General features: G+C 57.8%; 1 protein-coding gene across 1 annotated transcript; it reads left to right on the plus strand.

Moving 5' to 3' along the window:
* The first annotated feature begins 35 nt into the window (after positions 1–35).
* Positions 36–8,271, plus strand: LOC129783363 (ribosome-binding protein 1-like). Its single transcript, XM_055793352.1, has 8 exons — positions 36–352; positions 3,419–3,826; positions 4,378–4,526; positions 4,751–4,873; positions 5,885–6,037; positions 6,373–6,491; positions 7,287–7,440; positions 7,865–8,271. The coding sequence occupies exons 2-8, from the start codon at positions 3,439–3,441 to the stop codon at positions 8,219–8,221; spliced, it is 1,443 nt and encodes a 480-aa protein (XP_055649327.1). The 5' UTR covers positions 36–352; positions 3,419–3,438; the 3' UTR covers positions 8,222–8,271.
* Positions 8,272–8,538: the final 267 nt, after the last annotated feature.

Raw genomic sequence — 8,538 nt, forward strand, 5'->3', positions numbered from 1 at the left:
CCATACTAATGAAGGTATTCCAGCATGCTAGTAATCGATCAAATGTACTTGGTAGTAACATTAGAAGAGGCAATCGGGTCACCAAGCAGGTAAGCCCTGCCTTAGCTTAGGCATTTGGATGGTTTTCTCTGACGTGTGTCAGAGCAGACATCTGGCTACATGCCAAATAGCAATGCAGAAATACCGGGGAGAACGTTTTCACTACATCCGTGCTCAGACTGTTCCCCTTTTCGCTGCAGGCTCTCTCAGGAGCGCACCTCTCCTTTCTAGGGCTACCCTGGGTATGGCGGGTGAGGAAGCTACACGCAGGCAGGCTCCAATGGCTGACTCGGCTCCCGCTGGCTCTGGAGAGGTGGGTGAAAGAATCAGAGTGAGCATCTGGGCTGTAGAGACCAGAAAGGCTTTGCTGCTCCAAGGAATCAACAATGGATTCTTTTTTTGGAGATCAGGGAGCCCAACCCAAGCCGTCTGATGTGGAGAAAAGCTGAATTTCTTCAGGATTTCTTGCTTTCTTTCTTTTTTTTTTTTTTTTTTTTTTAACTTCCACCTGTGCAGCACAGCCTCCCTGGCTAGTTGCAGTCCACTGGCCAGCTGTCGTGTGAAGGCTGGCACTGCTGCACAACAATCCTGTCTGTCTTGCAGGCTGCAAGATTTTGGCCCAGTGCAGCAGGAGGAACTGAAGGGGGTCGGCACTCTCTGGCTACAAGCCAGGCCGACTGAGCATGAAATCTCTGAATGCTGCAGCAAGATGTTTACTCCTTGGTTAACGGTGTCTGACAGGCTGAACAGAGCTTTGCTTCTCCACGTGGAGATGCAATGCCTTTTGAAATGAGTAATGACAACCACATCTCTAGATCAAGCGCATTGTTAATTCCTACTGTTGCACAGGGTGTTTGAGATCGTGTCTTTCAACAGACACAGGCTTGAACGTCCTCTGCCACAGCAGCAGCTCTAGAAGGAAGCTAATGGTTTCTAGCCTGTATGGTGCAGATGTGCTGCTCTGCATGGCACAGCTGTGGTGTCACAGACACTGCAAAACCTGCTCTTGTCCTGCGCACAGTTCTAGTGCCTCTAAAATTCAGTCAGACGGTGTAAGTTTTAGCCAGAGCTCACTTGAGCTGCATCACAGGGCATTTCACTTGTGAAGTTCTCATCTCTCACTAGTATCTCAAAAAACCCAGCCATCCACAACCAAAACCCAAAGGCCAATCCAGCATCCAGCTGCTCTGGGAGGTGGTGGGAGCAGCTGACGGGGCTGGAGAGCATTTGCCAGCAGTCAGTGATGCCCTTGCCCTAAGCTGGAGTGGCGAATTTTGATCTAAGTCTGACGCGGTGGCACTGTGAGGTCAGCAGCTCTGTTGGTACCAGCGCATTGTTGGGGTTGCCAGGTGAGGAATGCAGGGCGCTCAGCTCCGCCCCGGTCAGCTCCGGGGCACATTGGTCTGGCCCTAAAGCCAGCAGAAGGACGTGGGTACATGTTCTCTGGACCCTCGTTTCTGTTTCCTGCCAGGAAGAGGAAATCCATCCCTTTTCACCCTGCAGGTTAGGAGTAATCCCTCTGTCCCGATGGGGACCATCCCAAAGTGATGCTGCATTGTCAGGAGGGAGGGGGCTGGCACCAGCTGTGCTGGGATGGAGCCGGCTGAGGCCGCTGAAATCCCAAACGACTGGGACGGGCCGGGATAGCGATGCCTGTAGTATCAGCTGGGATCTCGCGCGGTGCCCTGGTGTAGAAAGTTGGTCCTGCCGGGGGAGGCTGGTTCCAGCTGGCGTTGGCAGCCTGCCCGCCTGCCGGCTCTCTGCTGCTTTGTCTGGGATGCTTGGCGAGGCGGGCAGGGAGAGCTGGGCTGCTGGTTGAAACAGCCCTCAACAACCCCCCTGGGGGTTGGAGGCGACGTTTTCATTGCCCTGTCACCCCCTCGCTGCACCAGTGCGGATTCGGCTGGGAGTGAGTTCGCCGCTGTCGGCTGTGAGAAAGGGAAAGGCTCTGAGGTCTCTCCCTGTGAGCACTGAGGTTTTGAAAAGATGCTGATCTCCTTAGTTTTATTCTTATTTTTGCCTCCTCCCTTTCCAGCCACTCCCTCCGTCCCCAGCCCACAACCTCTTAAAGAGGAAATTCAATGATGTTGACAGTTAAGGGCGGGGATGGGAACTTCTGATAGCTGAGGGCTTGATGCGCTGATCACGAGAAAGCGCAGCCTGGCACCTCCTGGGGAGTGCCCCTGTGCAGATGAACTGCCTGACTGCAGCATCGGGGGGGGGTGGGGGGGTGGGTGGTGGGGGGTGGGGGGTGGGCGTTGTGAGCCACGTGGAGGTGGTGCCCATGGGGGAAACGCACGAGTGGGACAGCGGGGAAGAGCCTGGCTTCCAGACTCGGGACGGGGTTCAGTTAGCGATTAAGAAGAGTGGAGGCAGCAGCATCTTCCTCCGCGCGGGGCTGCACCCTGCCTGCCAGGTCTCAGACCAGGCAGTACAGTCTCCCTTGCGGCTCCGTGTGTTATGGGTGGAGAACCTGAGCGTGGAGAGGAGGGTGGGAACGGATGCCCGCCAGTTAACAGCAGAGGTGGAAAGAGAAGCACCACATCCAGTGCTCCCTTTGCAAGTTTCGTTTCTTCCTGTGGGCATCTGCTGGGGAGATGAGATGGTTAATGACCATGCTTTTGCTTTTTTTTGGCTTGAACTTGGGCCTTTTCCTGGTGTTTGCGTTGCAAGGAGATGGTAGCGTCTTGGTTCTCTGTGTGGCGTCTGTAGCATCATTGCTGGGGTGGTTCTCGTCACTGGAGGCTGGGAGCAGCGACCCAGTGGGATGTGGTCACTGCGTGTCCTCCCTGCCAGGCTGGGCAGAGGCCAGCAGTGCCGCAGGGTGCGGCTGGCAAAGGGAGGCGGCCAGGGCTGCTGCAAAGCTGGGGAAAGCTCTCCCGTGCATGCTTTCCCCTTCCAGGGGGGTGTTCTATTCCAGAGCTGAGACCCTGGATGCACTTCCACCTGCGCCTGGGCGCAGAGATAAGGCCAGGTGGCCCAGGGAGAGCCCAGGTCTTGGCCAAACTGCACCAGGCAGTCTGGAAACGGGCTCTCTTACTGCCGCAGGGCTGCAGGGATTGCCCAGGGTCGTGCAAAAGCGTCCCATTGGACAAGGCATGGGCACTTTGCTCGTGGCTGTCTCTGATTGCATCCCTGGTTTTTTCTTCCCCCTCTTTGGTTCTTCTGAAGCTTGCTGCAGCCAGCGCAAGCAGCCCCTGCGGTGTGGCTGGAGCACCGTGCGCAGGCAGCGCAGCGGAGGAGCGCAAACCTGGGAGGGGGCGGGGGGTGTCAGCAGGTTGCCCACACAACACAGATGGACATGGGAAACTCGCTGCTCACAGAGAGGCTGTTGCGCCTCTTTGTTTTCCCCACTAACTGTTGTTGTGGTGTCTTGCAGGCACAGAAGAATAAGGCAGGATGGATGTCTATGACCCTCAGATGCCGAATGTCGTGCTCTTTGGAGGTCTGATGGTGGTATCAGCCATCGGGATCTTCCTGGTGTTCACCTTCATGGAGAAGGTCCTCCGTCCTTCTGAGGAAGCCTTGGCCAAGCAAGGCAAAGGGCTTAAGAAGACTCAGCAGAAGGAAAAAGAGAAAAAGAAGAAAGAGGAAGCTGTTGAGAAAAAAGGAAAAGGAAAGAAAAATCAAGAGAAACCTAATGGACAGGTCCCAGAGGCGCACCAAAGTGCTCCAGTGGTCAGCTCTGTCACCATAAAGAAAAGCAATGTTCTTCCAGCCCATGAGGAGCAGAAGCATAATGGACCTGTCAAGAAGGTGGCTGCATCCAAGAAGAAGAGCGAGCCAGGTAAGGCCAAGTTCCTCTGCATGTATCCCCGTCGGGTAAGCCGGCAGAGGGATCGGAGAAGGGCTGGAGTCATCTCGTTCCCTTAGCAAAGAGCTGGAACGAACCTGCCTGGTGAAAGGCAGGAGACGACCTTGCTGCTCTGCATCACTGGCACCGCTGCGTGGAGCGACAGTCCCCCAGCGAGGCTGTGTCACAATGGAGTCCAGCTTCTGATGCCCACCACGTCTCTGCTCCCTGGCTTTAGCAAAGCGTGCCCAGCTCCGTCTGGAATCGATCAGTGTGATGGAGGGCGGTGGCAGGGCGGCAGGAGCAGTAGCAGTAGCAGAGCCAGGCAGAGGCGGCAGCTGGCTCAGGGAACGCTTGTCTGTGGTGAGCGCCGTCCCCAGCGCTCGTCACATTGCTTTCAGTTAGAGAGGTATCAAACTTGGCTGTGGACATCTGGGCGGTTGCTGGCGTGAAATGGCAGTTATGGGGTTGAAGTCAACTGAGGCGATGCTACTCAGCCCTGCCGTTGGCTCGAGCGCTCCCAACCCCTCCTCTCTCCTCCCCAGCACCTGCGGACTCGGATGGGCCCCTCCACCTGCCCTACAAGACGCTCGTGTCCACGGTCAGCAGCACGGTGTTCGGCGAGGGGGAGGCCCAGCGGCTCATCGAGATCCTGACGGAGAAAGCGGGCATCGTCCAGGACACGTGGCACGCGGTAGGGCTGCCAGCAGCGTCGCGTCCACCAGGGCTGGGCCAAGCCTCCGGGGGTGCGGAGGGGTGAAGGCAGCCCGTTTTCGGGCAGGCTGTCCCCCGAGGGGCAGCCTTAGAGACAGGAGCTGAATTTTCCCTGGGGCAGAGGGCAGGACCCTGTGCGTGTGGGGTGGAGGGGTTGGATGCGGAGGTGGTGGTCCCCGCTGATGTGCCACCCTGCGCCGGCAGGCCAAGCAGAAGGGTGACCCTGTCACTGTCCTGAAACGCCAGCTGGAGGAGAAGGAGAAGCAGCTCACCACCAAGCAGGAGGCTGCAGCCGCTGCCAGAAACAAGGTGGAGGAGCTGAGCCAGGTAAGTGCCGCGCAGCCCTCCCGGCACCCCTGGCACGGGCTCTGCGCCTCACGGCTCGCCGTGTGCCTCCCTCTCCCCACGTCTTACCCGCCCTTGGAGGTGAAGCCCAGGGGTTCTCTGGGCCCTTCATCCATTTGCTGTTTTCTCCCCCAGAAGGGGAGGAGATGCCCACCTGAGCTCCTCTCCTGGGCCTGATCCAGCCCGGGGAGGCACGTGCCCTGTTGGCAGCCGCAGCTGGAGGGGGCTAAAGCCGTGCCCGTAAGAGACTGCAGCTTTCTGCTGCTTTCCGGAGGACAGTAAAGCCCTTCTCATCTCTTGGCAGAGCCCCTGAGCTGAGAAGGTGTTGATCAGCCCCTTTTTAAGGAGCCTGGTGCTCTTTACAGCCCCCTTGCCTGGCTCAGCCCCTTGCCTCCACCTCTCGTTGGGTGTTGAAGTCAGAAGGGACCCCCGGCGCGTCGTGCTTAGCACCTCCTGCCCCGCAGCCGCCAGGACCCTGCTGCAGCAGGTCCATCTGCCTGCAGGCAGGAGAGGAGAGGGCGAAGCCACCCTGTGCACTGAGTGCTGTGCTAAGCCCCGGCCTGTGCAGGCAGCCCCGGGCAGCGGCACGGCATCACCCAGCCGGCCAAGAGAGCACCCCTGCCTTGGCAGGGGGCGGAGGGGGGGTGTGTTTGGTTTGTGGGGGTGTTTTCTTTTTTTTGTTTTCCTGCTTTGCCCCGAACTTGATGTGATGATATTGATCCTGGGGCCGGGGAGGGGAATAAAATTCCAGGCTGTCACTCCTGTCTCTTAGCTGGCCCAGTGTGGAACAACAGTGGCATCCAGTGGCCACTGAGCCCAAAGCTTAATGCAGGAGGAAATGGAAGTGCGGAAGGGTGTAGCTGGGCCTGGGGGCAGCGCCGAAAGGGTTACACTTCTTAGAGTCTTCTGAGCCAGGAGGCCACTTGTTTCGAGTCCCCTTAAAGCAGGGAGGTTCCTGCGCTGAAACTGACCGGGTGGCTTCTCTCCTCGAAGGAGCTGGCGGCCGAGCGGGCCAAGGCGACGGCCGTGGAGGGCAAGCTGAAGGAGCAGCTGCTGGCCCGCGAGCAGGAGATGGCAGCGGTGCAGGCACGCGTGCAGGCCAGCTACCAGGACCATGTCAGCGAAACGCAGCAGCTGCAGGGCAAGGTGAGCCCCACGCGGTGCTCTGCAGCTTCCTCCGCTGGCTGCCGGCTGGCCCTCGGTGGCAGCTGCCTGGTCTTTTGGAGAAGACCGAGGTGGGCGAGGGGGCCAGAGCCTCGGGGAGGGGCGAGAGCCCCGCAGTGCTCCTGAGCCGTGGTGCTCACGCTAGAAGAGGGATGTGGGAGCATCCTCACGGGATGCAGCAGCCGCAGGGGCTGTCAGCAGCACAGACACCTCGCTGTGGCTTCCTTGCCAGTCCCTCTTGCCCATGGAGTGGGCTCCTCAGGGGAGAGCCGAGGGGCTGGCAGCAGCGGCATCAACCCCTGTTGGTCTCTCCCTAGATCCGCACCCTGCAGGAGCAGCTGGAGAATGGCCCCGACACGCAGCTGGCTCGCCTGCAGCAGGAGAACTCCATCCTGAGCGATGCCTTCTGCCAGATCAGAAGTCAGATGGAGAGCAAGTAAGACTAGGGGTGGGGGTGGGGGCAGAGCCTGGGGCCGCCCTCTGGCAAGCCCTGGGGGGGGCTGTCCATCATGATTGGCCACCCCCTTTCTGGAGGGTGCTTCTACAGACGCCCCAGCTAGCTGGAGGTAGAGGAGGGAGTGAGGAAGAGATTGCCAAATGGCTTCTGTGGGCCTGGCAGGGGAAACAAGGATGCTTTTCCCAAGTGGAAGGGCAGGGGAAGCCCTCTCTGCTTTGGAGTCACCTGTGCTGATGCTAGCGGAGGGGGCAGAGGGGACCAGAAGGCACTGCAGCATTTCTCCACACTTCGGAGAGCTTGTGCTCACCAACTTCAGAAGAAATGTCGCTGGCTCTTTGATGGGAGCGGTGCTGCAGAGAAGCGAGACCTGCCTGGTGCATACAGAACAACCAGGAGCTAGGGAGAAGAATTTGGCGCTCCTTTTTGTAGAAAGTCTGAAATGGCTGGTGATTAACAGTGGTCAGTTAATTACAGAGCAGACGCCAGCTGCTTAGAGTGCTTTCTCCTGTGTCTGGGAACACAGATCCTTGCGTCTTCTACTTCATGAGAAAGAAATGTCTCCTGTGATGGAAACGGAGCTTTTGAAATTGATGTGTCAGCTCCTTCCACCCCATCCCTGAAGGACCAGGCGTGTCCGAGAAACAGGCCAACACAACCGTTGAGATGTTTCAAGCCCTGTTACCAGGCCCACCAGGAGGATGTGTTCCCCCCGGGTAACGCCAGGGATGCTTGACTGGCCTGCGGGCTGGAATAACGCTGCTTCTGTTGGTGCAGGCAAAACGCTGAGGTGGCCAGGTTACAGGAGTGGTGCGGCAAGCTGATGAACGAGCTGTCTGAGAAGTCAGAGGTGCTGCGGCAAGAGGAGCAGCTGAGGAAGAGCTGGAAGATGAAAGTGGCGGCCTTGGAGAGGCAGATGGAGCAGCTGCAGGTCAGGCAAGCGCCTGCAAACCTGCTCCCGCCGGGTGTGAGGGTGGGGGGGGAAGCCTAGGTGGTGCACCGTGCTGGGTGGTAGCCTCAGGTGAGAGAGGAAACCCAGTGGCCCCTGCCAGCGGGTGCTCACGAGGACGTGGGTGCTCCCTCTCGACTCTGAAGCCCTTGGTGCAGGAGGTAGAGCTTGTGGCTTTGTTATTGTCACCGGGGTGTGGCTGGATTTGGGGGTTTAGGGGTGTTTAAAGGACACCTCCCAGGTAGAGCCTCTGAGCACGCCGCTGGAGCAGTGGCGCATCGCTGGCTTGTGGCCGCCGAGGCAGCTCAGTGGAGACCTGAGGTGACCCGAGATGTTTTGGAGGGGGGAGTGTCGCCAGACGGCCAAGGGAGACTCAGGCAGACGCCTTCTTTTGACTCCCATGTAGGAAAAACTAGGAAAAAAAAAAAAAAGAAAGAACCGGGGCCAGGCAGCAAGCGAACTACAGGAGCGACTGAAGGTTACCCGGGACCAACTGGCCAAAGGGAGACTGAAGAAGTGTAAAGAACAGCTTCAGGAAACGGTACTTGTGGTGGCCGCAGCCATCCCTCCCCTTGGTGCTGGTGGAGGGCAGGGGGAAGCGCGTGTCAGGCAGTGGTTGAAAACCGGAGACAAGGTGGCACTTGCTGCCAGAAACCATCTGGGTGGCTTTTGGGAAGCTCTGGGAGCACAGGAGATGGTGGCCATGGTTCTCCCTTCTCAAAAGGCAGGACCTGGCCCATCTGTGAAACGCTTTGATGCTTGAGCTGCCACGAGGATAAGGTTGAGAGCCAGTTGAGTAACCCACCTCTCTTTTCCTTCTCCAGGGGGAAGAGGACAGCGTGAAGGAAGGGACTTCAGTCTGACGAGTCTGTGACCTAGACCTTACCGTCACCTTACCAAAATGCCTTACACATTCCTAAAACGAAAACTAAAAATATATGCCTGATTTACTGTAGAAAAAAGTTGCAAGCCATTCGTGACCTAAAACCTAGTTTTGAAACTTAAAAAAAACCCCAAACACAAAAACCCAACCAGTAAACACTGCAGGCATATGTTTGTAAGAAAATCTTCATACTGTTT

Source organism: Falco peregrinus, unplaced genomic scaffold (genome assembly GCF_023634155.1).
Source record: "Falco peregrinus isolate bFalPer1 unplaced genomic scaffold, bFalPer1.pri scaffold_35, whole genome shotgun sequence".
Classification (NCBI taxonomy): domain Eukaryota; kingdom Metazoa; phylum Chordata; class Aves; order Falconiformes; family Falconidae; genus Falco; species Falco peregrinus.

Excerpts from the sequence above, each read along its gene's own strand:
- LOC129783363 (XM_055793352.1), top strand. The coding sequence starts at position 3,439 with ATGGATGTCTATGACCCTCAGATGCCGAATGTCGTGCTCTTTGGAGGT. Across the intron at positions 4,874-5,884 it reads AGGTGGAGGAGCTGAGCCAG|GAGCTGGCGGCCGAGCGGGC; the intron begins GTAAGTGCCGCG and ends CTCTCCTCGAAG. Across the intron at positions 6,038-6,372 it reads CGCAGCAGCTGCAGGGCAAG|ATCCGCACCCTGCAGGAGCA; the intron begins GTGAGCCCCACG and ends GTCTCTCCCTAG.